This window comes from Tyto alba, unplaced genomic scaffold (genome assembly GCF_018691265.1).
Source record: "Tyto alba isolate M040663 unplaced genomic scaffold, T.alba_DEE_v4.0 Super-Scaffold_1, whole genome shotgun sequence".
Taxonomy (NCBI): Eukaryota; Metazoa; Chordata; class Aves; order Strigiformes; family Tytonidae; genus Tyto; species Tyto alba.
The window spans coordinates 11,677,296-11,696,945 of NW_024881261.1; the positions used below are offsets into that span (position 1 = coordinate 11,677,296).

Genomic DNA, 19,650 nt, shown 5'->3' on the forward strand with positions numbered 1-19,650 from the left:
CCAGAACAACCTCAGCCAGAGACCACAATGGCTGTGGGGCTCAGACAGTCACATAAGTGGCCTTCACCAGATCTGACCTAGGACACAGGCTCTCTGAGCAACTGAGAAGCTGCTTCTCAAGAGTGAGGTTGAATTTGGAGCTGCCTTGGCATTATGAGCAGAGAAGTGAGAGCGTGGCCTGTGCCACAGATGCTGAGCAGCTTCATGCTTCCAGGCGAGAGACGCTGGGGACCCTGAGTCCTAGATTTACCTTAGAGATACTAGAAGGAGGAAGAGATCCCAACAGAGGAACTATTGAAATAATTTTATCAAAATGCATTGTTTTGTTTAAACAAGCTACTTGCACAAGGCTGTAAGAGGGAGGCCTCTGGGATGAGAAACGGAAAGGGAGAGGTAGATGAAAATGCAGATGCGCGGTTGCAATACTGGCTTGAGAAGCAGGGGATCAGCTTCAAGCTCCTCCTCCCATCGCGTTGGGCCCATGAAATGAGCTGCAACCCCAGCCCAGACCTCGCGTCCCTCACATCAGCACTGTAATCTCACCGTCTTTCACAGCGAGATGTGGAACAAAACCGTATCTTGAAACCCCAGTAACGGCCATGAAGCAGACGTACAACGCTCTAAGCGGAACTATGGCCCTTTGTTTCTGCTTCTCCCAGGGCACCTCCACAGCAATGGGGTGGTAGGAGCTGGCGGTCAGATCACTCACCAGGCAGCCTGTTCAACTGTGCCCGGAGCGGGGTGCCTCCAACCCACTCACCTTCAGATCGAAGGTCTTCTTGTCGCACAGGGCGCAGACGTGAGGGAAGTGGAGGGGGGCCGTGCCGCGGAGGAGGTCGCCCAGCTGGTGCGGCGGCAGGGAGCGGGCGGGCAGGTCGGGCGCGCTGCCGCTCCGCTCCTCCTTCTGCCTCATGCGAGGGCTGCCAAAGCTCTGCTTGCTGTGGTTGAGGCGGCCGAAGGCGGGGGGGGCAGCCGCGCTGAACTTTGTGTCAGGTGTCGGCTCTTCGGGGTTGTAGAGCTCGTTTCTTATTTCATACTGCTGCTGACTTGCTGACGGCCACAGGCTGTCGCCGGACACGAGGTCGGGCTTGTTTTGGCTGGGGAAATTAGGGATATTTTCCCACTGGTTGCTTGTGCTGCTGCCATGCAAGACAGGGCCGGGATCTCCTTTTGGGTGGGAGCCTGCGTGCGGGTCACTGGGGAAGACCCGTGCCGTCCCATGCTGTGCCGCTGCCCCATACGCCTCCTTGGGAAAGGCCGGCGCCGCCTCGTGCTGGCTGGGAGCCCCAAAGTGACCCTCGTAGCGCGGCCCCGCTGCCGCTGCCGGGGCTGCGTGGGCACCACCAGCAAGGAAGCCGTGCTGGCCGGGCTGGTCCCCCTCCGAGGCGTACGCCTGAGGGGCAGCAGTGGCGGCGTTTTGCTTGTTGTACTCATAAAACCCCCCCGCAGCGGCTGCAGCAGCGGAGGTGGAGGCACCCGCCTTGTTGAGACCCACCACCACGGGTTGCTGGCCGGAGGTCGGAGCCATGACGCCTCCGAAGGGACTCATGACAATGGCGTTGGGGGTCTGGGTCTGGACAGGTCCCAAGCTGGCCCCCGGGGCGGCTAAGGCGGGGCTCTGGGCGGGAAAGGCAATGCTGCCGGAGGGGAACCTCGTGCCAGCGATGCCAGGCCCCTGCGGCGGCCCTGCCGCGTGGCCTTGCGGGGCGTTCATCACGGCGGGGTGCCTCAGCTGGTTGAAGAGCGGCTGGGACATGGCCACTTTGGAGAGCACCTGGTTGAGGACGGTGGCGGCGGCTGGGTTGTTGGTGACGGCAGTCTGAGCCAACTTCAGCCTGTGCAGCGTGAGCTGCGCCTGGAGCTGCGCCAGCTGCAGGCTCGCCGGCGAGGGGAGCAGGGGGTTCGGGGCGCTGACGGAGAACGGACTCTTCTCCAGGAGCTTGGCAGCGCTGCAAAGGATCGGCATCTGGGTTAGCCAAATTTGCCCGGCACCTACCTGCGCTCACCTCCCACTAAAGCTTGGCATGGGATAGAGAGCCGCTTCTGGAGATTCAGCTTATCTAAACTCAGGGAAAGCAAGGCGGTGACTGACAATGCAGCCATAACCTGTTGTCTTCCCGTCAACATCTGCTGCTGCATCCCTTTCAATCAAAAAGTTACTAGGGAGACAACTATGCCAAAGACCTCCCTTCAAAACCCCCATTGCATCTCTCTGGATCAGGCCTTCAGCTCATTTTAAGTATCCCTAGGACTCACACCTCTAATGCAGACCAGGAACAGTGGCGACACAAGCCCCTAAACTACGTTTTTTTCTCTTTTCTACATCTTATGCAACCTTTTGCCTCCCTGCTGAGACGTCACTGCTCCTGATCGATTTTGCGATGCTACCATTACTCCCTTTTCCCTCAGAGCAGGGAGATATGAAGACAAGGACATCAAATGATACTGTAAAGCCAGCCTTGTAGGTACTTTGCACCTAGCACATCTGGCTGCATAAAGCAAGATGAAAAACACCATGTATTTATTTTAATTGTTTACAGTTCTCATTTAATTAATCTGCATGGCAGCCTGTTCTGTAACAAAGTATATAGTTTCCCTGTGCAGATGCAAATATAGAGGAGGAAGAAAACCAAACGATTTGCCAGAAGCTGGAGTAACTATGAGCAAACCATCCTGAAGAGTTTTCCTATTTCAGCTGGAATGTAAGTAAAAATTTCTGCAGTGCCAGCTGGTAAAAATCAAGGTCTTTATACTTTCTAGAAATTAGAGGTGCATTGAGTGTTCTCCTTCAAAGTCTCGTACATGGGATGAATAAATGATGACTAAATTGCCTGTTTGAATACCAGAGCTGGGAAAATAAGAGATGATATTTTCAGGCACATGGTGGTTCCTGGCTTTGGGAAGCACCTTTGGGACATCTCACTAGTTCACAGCACCACCACCAATCCTTCCTCCCCCAGCCCCATTAAACCCTGCAAACACAAAATAGGAAAAAATGAATCAAAATGGGTAAACTCTAGCAAAGTTAAAAGCAAGAGAAATGTTATAATGAAAAATATTAGGCAGCACTAGCTTCCAGGCAGCTGCACTCACCCTGCTTTTACTGCCCCCCCCGCACCCTTCCAGGATGCCTCCTGAATTATCTGTGGCAGAGCCAGCCTGGTCCACATGTACATACACTGTCCCATGACCATGCTCCCTCCGTATATTATGCTGCCTACACTTGGATACTGACAGCCATTTTCATGCCCCTACCAGAAAAATGTTAGCCATCACTTTTTCCACCATCAGGAGCCTCTGCTCACGGACGGCACAGCTACTCAGCACATTACAAATGGCTCTTCATTCTGAAAATGAGAGCAGAGAGCACTGGAATAACAAGGATGTGGTCCAAAGCTCAATTAATTTATATTGTAAAAACGTATTGAGTTTCAATTTAGGCCTTTCAAAGCAGCAGGAGCTATGCATCAACTGCCACGCAACCCTCACTGTTAATAATTGGCCAATTTGCTAAACTGCATGGATGAAGATGTAGTTAATGATAAATGTCTTGTCAGCATGCTACATTTGAAAACCACAAATTAGGAAAACATCTGCTTAAATCCAAAGTATGACTAAGAGAAAATGAATGGGTTTCATATTTAACGTTTAACTTCCACTAGCAACTGCAAGGCACATCTGTCCTCCCAAAATACAAAACGCCGTTTGGATAAGTGCATCATTATGTAATGAAGAGACTCCCTGCCAGCACAAGCTGACACCAGCGCGCTTCAGAGCTGAGGTGCCTTTTGTTTTCCTGTGTGGTTTCCACCGCTTACTCTCTGACTTGCACTTATAACGGTTTGCTGTAAATCTGATTACCGGTGAGAGTCAGGGCACAAGCACAGTCAAAACAACACGTAGCCTCTCAGAAACCCCAGACTGTGAGATCCTGAGGATGCATAAAAGCTACCGAGGAGCCCTGTGGGGTGCAAGGGGCTCAGTGAGCAGAGGATCCTGCACTGGCACACATGCTGTTGTCACCGCCGGGGGACATGGCACAACCCTGTCCCTGAGCTGTATTGTGCCACCAGCATCTGGGGCGTCCTGGCTTATGACGTGCTGTGTGGGACTTGCCACAGTCCTGACAATTGTTTCATTCTACAGCTGGTTATAACTTTTGTACGCTAAGCAAGATGTAAGACTCTTTTAAAAAGTTTTATAGAGCATGCAGATAAGAACTGCCTAGTGTTCTTAAAATAAAAAGAAAAGCCAGCAGCCAGAATATGATGTTTTCAGGCTCAGGAGCCACAGATGACTCTTGTTCCCAGCAATCTAATTCCACCGTGCTGCAAGCCTACGCAGCAGCGTGCATATCCCAACAGCTGCAGCTGCTTCCCAGCTCCGGTGCCTACCTGCTGGATGCGGGCATGGGCTCCCTCTCTCCAGTGAAACCATCTCACTTGACGCTGCCACAGGCCCTGAAGCTCTCTCAGCCTCCTCATATTTTGACCAACTTTGGAGCACTGTCTCTAAGAAACCCCCCAGAACATAAGTAGTGCCCTGCCAGAGCACCCCATGGCTGGGCATGCCCGGGGCACTTGCTGCTCCCCAGCTCTGCAGTAATTTCTGGGCTCTGCAGCTGGGCACGGTAAAGTCAAGGGTAGGAGTCCCTGTACTGCTGCGTGGTGGGCTGCCTCTGGCCAGCTCAGGCCAACAGTTTTCAGGCCCTGCTGCAGAGCAGGGCAGCACTCTGCTCCCCACTCCTGGCAGCTTCATCCCTGGGTTGCAAGCCAGCAGTGGTCAGGGCTGGGGGGACACAGAGATCCTAACCTGCAGAAAAACAAATGTCGTAAGGAGAAGCTGCAGCCTCCAAGACACTCGCCGAGGGACAGAATGAGCGAGGAGGATCACTCCCATACACTCATAGGTTTGGGAATAGCCACAGCTTCAAAATCCTGCTGTCTGTTATGAATTTCCAGATTTCAGGCTGTTTCGGGTTGCACGCTTTATCCTCCCACAGCAGAAACAGAATATTTTATCATCTAATCGGGGCAAAGAAGGAAGTGCATGTTCATGGGTGAGAGGGAAAAGCAGATACACAGATGGGAGGTTGGGAGAAGAGCTGCATATAAAGCATCTTTTAGAGCAACACCCAAATTTGAGGATTTTTGTTCTGTTATGAGATACAGGATGTAAGAGGCACATGGGACCAGCATGCACAGCTTTGAAAATTTCTTTCCCTCTTTCTGTTCTACAACCATAATATTTATGTATTTGTTAACATCATTTGGTAAATAATCCTGCTACAGAATTACTAATCTTCTGTAAACTGCAAACACAAAGTGAAGATAACACTCAGCTAAGGCGTTCTGTGGGGGCCTTTCACCACTCATACACACACACCTCCCACCCCAGCTCGTCCTCAGGTTACCAAAACGCAGCCCCCGCCTGCTCGTGGGGGGTCTCCACCACAAGATGATTCAAAGCAGCTGAATGAAGCTCTCATTCTCCACTGAGCGCCCAGGGAATTAGCCTGCGTCAGCCAAAGTTAGCTCTATCCCGCGCAGAACATTCCCGAATACAAGGTCAGCGATGTAAAAAGCAAACAGAAGTTGTCCTCTTCATTTATTTAACTTAGTTGTACAGCTGGACTACACCAGCAGTCTCTTTGCACAACTAGGAAAGCCAGAAATGGTCTTTATTTACCAATACAGGAACAGGCAGGAGCGCTGCCATTCAGTTTCCACAAAGAAAGCCATAAACCAGGCAAATTTTCACACAGTTCTGAAAGACAGGAGTTGAAGATAGGCATCAACTATTGCAATACTCACAATGAGATTGCAAACTCTGGCAGGCCTATATTGCTATAAATCAATTCAGCCCATCTGCTACCCCTGTAATCCTTATTATGCTTTTAGCATCCAAGAACAGCAAGCAACACACAGTGTCAAAGGTAAAGTATCTAGATGGCTGGATTATTTGAGTAATCCTGTCTACAAGAGTGATGAAAAGGCTGAACACAAAACATGTCTATTAGAATAGACTGACAACGTGAGGCTTAACTTTCAAATGACAAAATTAAGGATTTTAAAGTGCTGCTCAGCACCTTTCAAAAATAAGAAATAAGTTTAAGAATCTGAACTAATAAAGTCATCACCTTAGCTGCACCTATTTATTTATGATGTATTTATATTCACAAATATTTGAAATGCTCAATAGGATGTGAATTTGAATACTTTTTTTTTTTTAAAAAAGACTAATTCATAGCAGTGCAGATTTTGTTTTCTTGCATTTTCCATGAATCTTGCACATCTTCTAAGATTTTTGTATTCCCTCCCCTATGACACATTTGCCTTTACGTATAATTACATCTACCTGTCAAAATATCTGAAAGATAAATTTTTAATTTTTTTTATCTCAAAATGTGCATTTTTTTCCCCAAGCTGTCTGTATTATTCTGTTGATTTCATAATTAAAATGGTCAAGGATATTAAGATAGCCAAGTATCCTAGATGTATGACTACTCTGCATTAGCACAGTATTCATTTGAGACCATATTTGCAATAGCATGAAATAATCATTCATTAAAGCTGTTTCTGAATCAGTTTTTCTAACAGTTAGCAAAGTTTAAATTTTTAATTCAGGACTCTTGAATACATCAAAGAGAACCATTTCCTAATTGTCCAAGCACAAAATCAATTATGTTCTGTCATGCAGAAGTGTGAACATCCCTTCCCTGTAACGTATCATTTATTCAAAAGACATGGAGCTGCCTTCTCTAAACTCATCCAAAAGAATTGCCACTGTACTAAAAGAGCAAATAAAAAAACCTTAAAAAATAAGCAAATCAATTGTTATATAGATGAAGTTGATAAGATGTTAGGGGTAAACCTAGTCTTCAGATAAAAATGTATCATCTTCAGCGAGACTACATGCAAGGACAGAATTTGGCCTCTTGAATTCAAGGGAACTGCAAAGCTGCGTTTCAAATTCTGGTAGAAGTAAAGACAAAGTTCAGCAATCTCAACAACATCTATTAATTATGAGAATAATTATTATAACAACATTTTATGTTATACTGTTTGTCTGATCCCATTAAAAATACAGACTTTACATTCATTTTTGCTCATTGAATAAATTCAGCATTTATGTCAATAAAGACTGGAGCACTGGTGAAAAAACGGACACAGGAACTTTTTCTGTGGCTGGTACTAAATGACTGTTTACCTTCTCTTCAGCTCCACAAGAAGTATTTTCTTCTGTTTTTTGTAAAATTACTTTCTCAGTCAGAAATTCTTGGAAAGTCTACTGAAAGGAGAAAAACCCTGCACCTTTATAATTTAAGCTATGAAATCATCTGCCGCCAAACTTTTTTTTTTGCTGAGTTCTGGTTAGAAATGATAAAAAGAAGCGATCATGTTTCACAGCAAGTTCAGCTAATGATGGGGAGCACTAAAAACCTTAAGCTACTTGAATACATTTATAAGCTGCCAGTAAAACCCTTCTTATCCCAAATAATGATTTCTAAAGCCCTCCATTATACTACTGAGGGAGTAAAATAACACATCAGCCAATGTATACATGTGCTTTGCCAAGTGAGTTTTGCAAATGTTTGGCAATAGTAAACTCTGTTATCTGGACAATCATCAACCTAACAGCTATCACAGAGCTGCTAAACTTGAGCTTTACAAAGCTGGTAGGAGTTAAGTGCCTGCCTCTTACTGAGAGTCCTTTTTGCTCATGTGAAACTTGCAGCCAAAATGTTCTTGGCCTTTGTTTATACACAGACAAGCCAGGTCATTTCCACTGGGAAAGCAACAAGATAGAGAGGCAAACACAGCGTCTATACCTTGGTTAACGGTTGTGATCACAGAAATAAAATTGGAAGTGATCTTAAGAGGATGGTTAGACCAGCTCCTAAGGTGAGATTAAGCTGAATTCAACCACTCTTGGTTTATTTATTTAATCTGCTCTTAGGAACCTTCTCTGGTGGAGACTTCAGGAACAATTAATTGCTCAACTCCCCTTAGTCTTACGAAGCTCCTCTCTGGTGGCTCTCTGCTGACAGCATAAACCAGTCTTTCCATGTACACCAAGAAAGGCTTCTCTTACCTTCCTGCAGTTACTATCAAGTCTTCTCTACAACCATCCCAGCTCCTTTCTCTGCACATTTTATGTGTTGCATTTGTTCATAATTCCCAGTATGATTGCTTTTCTTCATAACAGCACAGCCCTGTGGTCCCTGTTATACCCAGCCCCCTTTCCTGAAGAGCTGTTGGTTGGGAGGGATCTCTGGAGCTCAGCTGGTCTGACTTCCCACGCAGAAGGGGCTAGCTCAGTCCTTTCTCCTTTTGCCTGTCCAATGGATTTATCATATCACCATTTCATATTGTGCTTATCAATATTGCATCCAGGTTATATCAGATCTGGTTTGTCAGGATTACTCTGGATTCCCATGCTGCCTCCAGAGCACTTATAATTCCTCTCCTCTTGGCACTAGCTGCAGATTTAGTGGATGATTTGCTCACCCAAGTCATCAATGAAAGTGTCAAATAGACTAAAGACTGTTCCCAAGAAGGGAACTGTGATGCACCTTTCCATTTTCTCTCCAAACACCAGTAATTCAAGGACATCTTATTCACCTTGGAGCTCTGCTTTGTGTGCTGAAGAGACCACGCTCTTTCCTTCCTGACAGTCACTTCTGCTAAAAAAAGCAACTGTCCTATTTGCAGTTGTAAGAGTAAAAGGGTGGATCATCTCTGGTAAGACTGATTTCTTATTAACAAGTCTTGCTCTATAGTTCTGGAAGATTTGTTTTGGATTGTTGTTTAATATCAACTGTATGATCTGGTTTCTTTACAGCAACTCTTAGTTCTATTTGACTTAGCTGCTTCCAAATACTGAATCCAGTGCTATAGACAACAGTCCCAACAGTCCACACTTAGAACGCGAGAACAACAAAACCAGGTACCACCAAAGTCTGCACTGGACATCACACTTCCTCCCCCTGTTATTCCAGTATACATTTTACCCTGGAAATATATTTCTTATATTGTGTGGAACTCCAGATTGTATACTGGGCTTATTTCTGCTTTCCCTCATGTAACACATCTCTCCATAAATATTTAATTAGGCGAAGTTCAACTCCTTTCAAGTAAGGGACGTATTCTAGAAAATGTATCACCTTAAACCAATATTACAGGTAACGATTTTCATAAGTTGGGAAAGATATAATTTTATTTCATGACATTTAAATGTTGTTTGGTTTTGATGATGTGCCACAGTATGTCAAGGATGTCTCAGAATCTGTGTGCACACAGGAACACTGGTCTACATTTTAAATTTCAATAGGCAGCCATACAAATTCCTTCAGCTATATTGCAACCATCTATCTGCAACTGCTTCCCAAGAAAAAGTAATTCTTAATTTACTGAAGTTAAAGAAATGTATTAAAAACCCTGCATTTTAAATGTATGCTAAAAACTGTCTGAAATAGCTATAGCACCAGATCAGTGCCCTCTGTAACATGTTGCAAAGATCTAAATTCGCAAAGAAATCGTGTCACAGTTTTACGGAGATTTCAGAGCATGCTGTGAAAGTCTGGCAGTGCCACACTACCTGCGCCTCCCTCCCCAGCACCCTTCCTACAACAGCTCTTACCATCTAGGCTTCAAATGCCCTTTCCCGTGCAAAATATCTGCCAGCCAGATTATCCCTGCCAACCAGCATCCCAGTAGGGCTCCTGTGAGAAGGGGTGCTGAGGGTCCCCAATAACCTTGTCACCCCCACAGCCACAGACCCCATGCAGATGACGGTGCTGGGGTGCTGTGTTGCCGTGCCCCGAGCCCCCTCCTGCTCCTGCCCCAGGCAACAAAGAGCACAGCCCTGGGGGCTTGCCTGGAGGCCGGGGGGCACGGGAGGCCCTTTGGGAGGGGAAAAGCAGGAGAAAAGGTGGTGTGGGCAGTAATGCAAATCCATAGGGTGAGCAGAGAGGCCGGGAACAGGGATTAGTGTCGGCTCGCTCCGGCAGGAACAGGGCGAGCAGCTCCAGCAAAGGCAGCCTGCTTCAGGGACCGCGACTGCTGCTCTGCCGCATGGCTCGGGGCTTGCAGTGCTGCTCTCCGCCTCCCCTCGAAAATAAAAGAAATCTGGGGAGAAATGACCTGGAAAGTTTATTATAACTTAAGGAAAAAAAGAAAATGCAGTGTTTATAAAAAAATTAAAAAACCAAACCCCAACAAAACAAGTCAGAAACCCTTCAAAGGCTTTTTATATGAGTACATAGACAAATGCCCAACTGAAAAATAATCCTCGGCATATAGTACTTACTAGAAAAGATATTACAGTAATATCTCACTGCACCTTCCGCTAATGCGCTTTCTGCATGGTATTGTTAACCACTACAAAAATAGTAAGTTTGAGTGTATCAATATCTCGCACTGCCTGGAGGAACAGCCGTTTTCATTTGTGTGTTGAAAGTAGGGAGCATAATGTGGTAGGCAGATAATTCCTCATTTGAATAAACCATTTCCACTTCACAGTAATACAAGACAGTATCAAAGCCCTTTTATAAAGGTAATATCTTCAGTTTATAGACAGGAAAATGACATATAACTGTGGAAAGGGTAAAGTACTACGAAAGATTTTTATTTCTAAGTAGCTTTATTCGTGCTCAAAAAAAGGTTTGCCATTTGTGGGAAAAAAAAAAGGAAAAATATTAAACTCACCTTTTTTATCCTTTTATTTTTAAATATTAGTCCCAATTATATATTCAAAAAGTTTAACGAGAAAGTATATTAGGAAATTAAGTCTCTAGGATAACACAAGCATTCACAATGGTAATGGCACAGGCTACAGAAATTGCGCACAAAACTGAACTCTTCTGTTTGTAGTCTAGGTCAGCCGAAAAGCGACAGCTTGCGACTGAAAGTCACCCAGGAGCAACACAATCATTTCATAATTAATTTGGTATCACCACCTCCTCTAAAAGCTGTTAAAATGCTACATGTTACTAATCACCACAGCACAAGAGTGCGCAAGGAGAAACAACGGAATAGGTCCAAAGTGGCCAAGACGATTCACTTTTTTACTGCCGATATTTAAAAGTATACCATTAAAATTAATAAATTAAAAAACAAAACAAAACAAAGCTTCATCTATTTTTTAATCAGATATATGATTAGAAAACCAGAACCTCTGCGGATTTCCTAAGATCTGTATTATGTAACTATATACTTAAGCCTATTTTTCAGTTTTCCTTTTACATATATTTTAAAAGCATGTAAATGTTATAAATTCCTATTGTTTATATACCCTCACACATTACTGGTTTAAATAAATTATACATGAATCTTACGAAGCCCAGATCTAATTCAGCTGTTACTGAAGCATGCTGCAAAGCCTTTTCTGATTTCACTGTAGCAAGAGTAGCAAGCTCCTGTATCCCTTTTCAGTTATATTTAAATTAAACAGAAAACATCAAAGAAGACTGCTCTCTCTTCATGATCTCTTTGAAATCAGCCTTTAATACTAGGCCATAATATTCATACTGTTACACTGAAGTAATACGCAGTGTATTTTAACCTAGAAGCTTTCTTTATCTATTTTGCAACAAATGTTGCTCACTTCTTAATGCATCCCAATTTCTATGCTAAAGAAATTTTAATGTGAATCTTGAAAGATATATAGGAGGTTTTATTTATTTTTCTTATGTTAAAGGGCAACAGTTGGTATGAATCAGACCTGAGCATGTTCCTTCTGGCAGAAAACAGTCTGTGCCAGAACTGCTGGAACTCTTTGGCTTTGAGAAGTTTAATTTATTGTCTTGAATAATAAACTGCAATTGAATCAACCTTGTGAAATAAAACATAAAACAGGTCGATGCTTAAATCTTGAACAGGGACCAAAAGAGTTTTCCACAAAGGAAACAAAACTGGGAGAGGCATTTTACATTAAATAACATCAATTATTTTATTCTCCCTTTTTATCTGCCTTCAGTATTAATTCGGATTAAGTGGCAGTTAATATACTCCAAGCTCTGCATGGTAAAGTTGATAAGTATACTAAGACAGAAAATAAGAATCAGTTTTTGATGAAAAATATCAGGTTTCAGAGCAGTGCATGTGGCAGCTGTGAGGAAGGAAAAAGTGTGAAGATATTAACCCGTCCATGACACTCAGCCGGGCATTTGTCCAGTCCTGCCAACAAAATTGCCAATGTATACGGCTGGCCACTACTTTTTGGTTAAGTGGTGCATTATTTCCTCATAATTTTTGCTTGCTGGTTTTGTCCATTTTTCCTGTAATGCACATGCTCTGCTCAGTAGCTGTAGTCTATGTGTTTAAGTAGCTTATATGACTAAGGGAAAATAGGTTTTAATTCATTCTGACAGCCTTCATAGTAGATGTTACACCTTGTGTTACTGATGTATCTTTTAATCACAAAACACTTTGGGGCTCAGATAGAGTTTTCTGTGTGAAAAGATGTTTGAGAAAGTTGTGACCGCTACTGTTTGGGGTTTTTTTTGGTTTTTTTTGTGTTTGTTTTTTTTTTTTTGTTGCTGTTGTTGTTTTATTTTTTTTTTTTTAATATATAATTATTTTATTTAAAATTATCTTATTTATTTCCCAGGCTTTACTTCTGAAAATGAAAAGCTGTCTTGAAGCATAAAGTATCAATGATTTTAAAAACTAACCAAACAAATAATAAAAAATAATTTAAAAAAAAACCCAAAAAACAACACAAAACCCCCACATTAATAATGTTGCTCTGATTCTTTCTTTTTTTTTTTTTTTTATTCCAAGGAACTCTTTTCATAATCTATGACAGTGTTCCCAAATTCGACTGTCTTTGAAATATTTTGATATTTTGACTTCTTTCACATTTTGCAAATAATACTTTGCCCACAGGTTGTAAATTACATTAATCCAATTCTGCTTTGTGTCTACTCACAGAATATGAGGCTTATTACAGGGTGGTTAACCATGGCAAATCAATAGGATACAACTTGGTGTGGAATGCCTTTTAAAGTATAAAAGCCCTGGTATTACAAAAAGCTAAGCACTATAACAAGCTACTGCACAAACCAGATTGTATCGTTAATTTGAAATCCCAGTTAGCTGTTACCGCCAGAGCTGCACATGCCTGCATTTTCCCTTTGCTACGGAAAGAGCTGTACTTTAGAATTAAATGTAAAGATCGCCAAGACACTCCGCTTGGCAGATTAGCGTCCCTCCTTGCTGGAGACAGGGGAGACATGCGTTTCGGCACGGCGGTGGGAGGACGCGGGTGACACGACGTGATCTTACCTTCTTGCAACATACAGGGCTGCCAGGAGCAGCGAGCTGGTGCGGAGGAAGGGCGGCCAGGAGCCGATGTCAGCGTCACGCACATGCGTCCCGGTAACATCCCGCTGACATTCTACCTGCTCTCTGTACCCCGACTATTTACAATCTTTCTTCTAGAAAGTCACAACTTTAGGAATGAGAAAAAAAAAAAAAAAAAAAAAACCACCCCACCCCAAATGGAGGACTGGAAGGCGGATCACGTGGCTGCCAGGAGCCGGTCTTGTTGCATTACACGCAGCAAGTGTGGATGGCAAACAATATCGGTTGATGTTTATGCCATATGTTCTCGGTCTCTTCACGTGTCAGCACCAAAATCCTGTTTCTGCACAGTGTAACGCCATGAGATCCTACCAGGGAGAGGGTCACAGTCTAATTAGGTGAACTGTAGAAGAAACACGGCACGCTAACGAAGAGCGAGAGGGACTGACTTTTACAAAGCGAGTCCTTACTCTGGGAGGCAGCAAGCACTACCCAGGTAAAGTTTTAACAATTTCTTAAAATGTGCACTCAAATACATCGTGTTTTAGCCCCTGAGAAAGTTGTCTGTGTTCAGACTGGCTGCCTCTTAAGGACGGTTGAGGTTTTGAGGAAAGACACTGTTGTTATATGGGCTAATATTATGGCGGCTCATGTCAGCTCTCTGCCTGCTCAGAAACGCTCAACAGAAGGGAAATTCATCATTCAGTGCTAATCCACTGCCCCAAACACATTCAAGCTCTGACCTGCACCACAGCCTCTGCTGAGGCTCTAAAGCAGGGGCAAGAGGCAATGCAAAGCCTGCACATCCTTAATGCAGTATTTGATGAGTTGTCTCAGCAGGTCTCTTCTCATTGCTGATCCATCCTTGCTAATTTCAGGAACAAATTTTGCACCTTCCTAAACCAAAATTTTTTATGCTTTACATCTGGGTGGGAAAATTATCAATCTTTCCCATATTCAAAATTCCCATTATTCAAAAAGTAACAGAGACACAACAAATGCTATTTTCCTGTCCCTGCTTCTAACGTACCACAGTACATACGTCATTTAAGAAATAAATGAGCTCTTCTCCGGTATCTAAAGATCAAAATAAGTCAAACATTCCTATTTTTGCCTAGGGTACATTAGCCCCTTCAGCCCACCAGACCACTCTCAGCTGATTAGCTGGCCACTCTACTAACCTCCTCAGACACAGCAAGAGATTAATGAACTTTCTTTTTGCAATTAACAGCATTAGTCTGGAAACTTTACCCAGTAGCAGCGGCATTCTATATGTGAGATGATCCTTCTATGGAAGATGCCACTTCCAAAATTGCTTTGCAGTAAGGCAAACCACAAACTAAATTGGCCTGTGAATACGTACCTCTTAACTTTAAAAAAAATAATATTATTCTGCAATACACACTTGCTCAAAGTAGATCCCAGAGGGGTCACCATCCATGTTTTCTAATTTCTTTCTTGTCTTCTTTTTTCATTCCCATGCCACGTCAGAGAGCTCTCCCCATCTCTCCAAAGGAGAAAACTACTGTTCAAGTTTCTGGCTTTTCTCCAAATAAAAAAGCCCTATCTTTAAGAGATGGCAAAGACTGTGACTGAAAGGGGAAAGGCGCCTAACAGGTGGTCCAAGGGTGTTCCTTCACACATGCAACTCCTATCAGGAAACAGCGGAAAATTCAGGGGAAGGAGAAGGAATTAGTAAAACCTACGGGGCTTCTCTACAGCCTGCCACATCTCCACCCGGCACAGGCGCCCTCACGCTCTCCTCTGCATCTGCATTACATTAAACAGGATGAAGAAACACAAACCAACTTCCCTCGAACGTGAACTCTCCGTTTCATGTCACCCCCCAGGACAATCACGCGAAACACATATGGCGAGTTCAGCCTGGGAACGGCGGTGGGACCTTTCCGGCCAGGAGCAGAGCTAATCCCCACCGCTGCCCGCATATGGCTGTGACCGAGCGCTGCCGGTTCCTCCCAGCCTGCAGCTGCCGGCCCAGGCGGCGGCACGGGCAGGGCCGGCCAACTGGGCTGTGTCAGCAGATGGACTTGCATTTTTTCCACCGAGTCGGAGCAGGCCAGTGACGAAGGAAAGCAAGGCGAGTAACACGGGCGATTTGATTTCAGAAGGCGCTACCCAGCACGCAGGCTGCACGCTTGCTGATCTCTCGGGGGAGGGAAAAGATTCACCCTCCCAGCTCTGCGGTTTTCCCTCACCTGCGTTTTCACCTGTCATCAGGTGCTCGTGTTTCTCTTCACACCCAGGGAAAGAACTTGCCCCAGAACAACAGCATTCCAGGCAAACTAGCAAATGTCATCCCTGTGGTATGCCCTCGCCTCATCTATATGCCGAGCTGGGGAAAAAAAAAGGAAAAAAAAAAAAGAAAGAAACCAGCAGCTAGTCCTTTCCACCCCCCTTAAGGAAAGACCTGCCATTCAGAACAAATCAGTTAACATTTGTTATAATGTGTCTTTCCAGCCTTTTTTGCTACCTTAATTAAAGGCAATTGAAAATAAATGTTACTTTTGAAAGTGAATCCAGTTCAGAGAGAGACAGTGAAGCCTCTCATCTGGTTAAATTTCAGCTGGGAGCCTCTTCACTGTTTTCAGTTTGGAACTATGTGTTAGTCCCCATACCCACCTTGTAGGCACATGCAAGGTCTCCCAACCACCTGATGCTCTCTGCTAAGGTAATATGATGCTTTCAGAGGCTGGTGAGAGTAGAAAGGCTCACTGGCAGTCTTTGAGTATTAGTGGTGGGTAAGGAAAAAAAAAACGAATCATTCAGACCACTTGTATCACAAAAAAAGAAAAAAAAAAAAAAAAAGAAAAAAGAAAGAGGTAAAGATGAAATAATGCAACTGAAAACAAATTTTAACTGAACAGTCGGCACATGTGGAGAGAAATCATTGAGTCAAAGGCAATAATATATCTGATGAGCTGTAAGTCCCATGGTGCAGCTTTTCAGGAAATTTTGCTCTCTAACGTTCTGCTTGGGGATTGTTTAGGCATGACTTTCTAATACAGTGGTCAATCTTTTCATATAAATTGCCTAGTATAATCTCAGAACTCTGATATCTTTTAATGCGTTTAGAAATCTCTTTTTATTACAACAAACACACACACAAAAAAAATCAGATCCTGTCCCTATCTCCAGACCTTCTGGATCACAGTATTACTGTTACAAAAAACATCAGTACGTCATTTGGAAAACAGCCTGAAAAGTCAGATACATCAGTGCAAGCCAAGCAGGGATGTGACAGATCAATTTGAATATTTAAACAGCAGAATTAAAAAAAAAAAAAAATGGACAGAGATCTCCAGATATGGGAGCATCCTCACTCAGAGAAGATTACTGAATAAATGACACATCCTGATGTTGGGATGGAACATAAACCTGAAAATCTCCTGGCATAAACCACCATCTACAGGGTGGGGGTTGGAAGAAGTTTATCTCCATATTCCACAAAACTGAGCTTTATAATCGTGCTTTCTATAGCACCCGAAGAAATAAGATGATAGCAGATACAGAAATTGTGGTTGGATCTGCTGTAAGAATTTCTGTGTTTCTAACAATCAAACAAGTTATTTTAAATGAGTTTGATACATCCATCTGAACTTTTATAATGATATATGCAGTAAAACAGAGCAGTGTTTTCTTCCCTGAAGAAAGAAGGGATAAAGAAGCCGTATTCAGAGTTCATGCAGAAAACTTCATGTGCTTTTTCTGCTTTTTCTTGCAGCCAGTCACTCCTCCTGACCTCTCATCCTCGTCTGTATAGTAATATTCAAATAAATGATTAAAAAAAAAAAAAAAATCCAGCTACAGTTCTTATTACAGCCAGCATTACAGCCTGATTTGGTCAGGACAGCAAACCAGCTTCCTTACTGGGAGTGGAATCAGACAACTTCATCTACGGGTTCTTTATGACAGACAGGAAAACTGAACATCTGTCTTACATGTCTACATCTCAACTAATAAAAAGGCCAGAAATACTCCACAGAACTGTGATTCCAAAATTCCTGAGTACCTGGATGTCGACATTTTTAGAGGACCACTAGCAAACCCATTCAAAGCTCATAAATACTTTTTAACGTGACATCAAGAAATAGTAACAAACCTGATCATAGTCTTCTAGGATTATGGGCGCAACTGCTGTTAGATATTAAAATAGGCCCATATCAACATTTCTGCCCTTTTTTCAGTTGCTCAAGTGTCTGTAGAGAGTAAGGCTTCAGAGACTGGCAGCATCACATCTAACTGCTGATATAAACTATCCAGACTACAGTGTAGTGCTGCTGCCAGGGTCAGGGTCACCGTCACCAGACCTGCTGGGATGGGCTGTAAAACCTGCTTTTGGGAGGGTCAAACCACCCCCTCCTAGTGTCACGGCATGAGACATCTGTGTTACACCTAAGGTCAGACTCGGTTGTTTAACGGTCCTTTCTAGTCAAGAAAACTTCTACCGAGCCGAGATGACAAGCAAGCACGAACTTGCGAATGCCCCAAAGGAAGTGTGTGGAATTTGCTCACGTGTCCACCATCCATGCTTGTTCTGTAGCTGGTTCAACTAATGCACTAATCAAATACTATAACACAAGTATTTTAGCTCCTTAGAAAATACCACTCAGCAAAGAAAGTAGTTAGATTTTAAACAGGACCAGTAAATCCCCAGTTGCTCATGTGTGCAATGTGGGTTGAAGACCTTTCACTGCAGAGAAAGAAACACTGGCCTTCTGCACTACTGCTGGCTGGTCCCCATCTACAGGCAGAGGACAGTTACCTGCTTTAGTGATGTTTTTCCTACTTGTCTGTTATTCCTACTGGGTTTTGTATTGTAGTCCACAGTAAATAGAGTGGTTCATTATCACACAGGGAAACAATCTGGTGTATGGGGCAAGAGCTGAAGATAGCATAAGCGTAAGCACAATTATAAAGAGCTCTTCTCTTGTATCTTGTTTTAAACTACCTAATTGGATTACCTAAAAACCTCCAGCACAACAGATCAGTCTTGAAGTCTCCCTCCCTCATCAGATTTAGTAAGCCGAGTCTTCGGGCTGTGATCTGGCCTGTGGTCTCTGTGTCAGTAATATTTCCAGATGCTTTTGCCCCCTGATTTGTCTACTGAAGGCAAAGCCTCCGTTCATCACTGGAGTTTGAAAGAGAATAATGCACACAATAAGCTCTGCTGCCCACTCCAGCATTAGCATGTGGACAACTTAAAGAGAGCTACCTAGACATCATTGATGAAAACTCAGTAATGAATATTTAGTTGGGTTTTGTCCCATTTGGTCACACATCTGGAAAAGGAGGACATAGTCAGCTAGGCTTTCACCAATACGGGATGGTGTTTACTGAAAGAGTTCTTGTCCTGGTCAGCTATTTTCACCTAAAACAATGCACAGATTTTGTACAAATTAAAAGTATTATAGAATTGCCATTAATTTGCAGCACAGAGAAGATTAATTAATTTTCTCCTCTAGGAATGAGTGTGGTTCAATACATGGGGCTACCACAGCCCAGCAGTTTGGTATCTTTGTCCAGAGTGTGCAGAGGTATGCAAAAAAGCTCTTTCCCTGTCTTGCCTATCAGTCTTGGGGGATGTGATAGAGACAGCCAGTCACAAGTGCCATCTGCCATGCTACATGCCAGTATCACACCCTGCTAGCCCTTTGCATGCCTGGCTGAATTAGCCAATGTCAACAAGATAGTTACACCCTTCCCTATATGGGCACATGCGGGGCATCCAACTCCATATTCACCACAGGGAAGGGACGGACAAAGCACACACTCAAGGCCTTGGGAAGCAATGCCAATCAATTTCTGACTCTTGAAACAGGATCGGAGACCCTGGAAGCAGAGCCAGCACTTTCCCCTGGGGCAGAGTCAGACATGCTGAGCAGATTTTGTCCTGATTAAAAGTCTCCTGATAGCAAGGCATAAGACAGCCCAGCACTCCAGTACTGCCAGCCTTTTTGGTTCCTCATGTCTCATTCTCTCTAGGGTATGCACAGCTGTCATGGTGAGTACAGTGGCACTTGAGCATCCGAAAGTGATGCTGAGGAAGAAAGGCTCAATGATCTGCCCAGTTTGGAGCATCTCCAGGTTCTGTATATGGTTCATTTATCACCAACACCATGAAGGAAGGAGACAGTAGGGAACAAAGCCAGATTGCATTGTGTGTTTCCTCTGTCCATCACATGCTAGGTTTGCTCTGGAGAAGGCAGCACAAGCAAGGACATGCTAACAGCCTCTTGGCCTTCTGATCTCCAAGGAGGGAAAAAGGACAAGCAACACCAGGTCTATAAAAATATCATGCAGTGGAGAGGATAGAAGTGTTTAA

At 43.8% G+C, this 19,650-nt stretch overlaps 1 protein-coding gene across 2 annotated transcripts in view; it reads right to left on the reverse strand.

Moving 5' to 3' along the window:
* Positions 1–19,650, reverse strand: part of RBM20 (RNA binding motif protein 20) — a 109,734-nt gene that overhangs the window by 28,198 nt on the left and 61,886 nt on the right. For both annotated transcript variants that reach the window (XM_042791430.1, XM_042791425.1), the window contains exon 2: positions 761–1,949. In XM_042791430.1, coding sequence (XP_042647364.1) covers positions 761–1,949 — 1,189 coding nt within the window. The remainder of the gene's footprint in view (positions 1–760; positions 1,950–19,650) is intronic.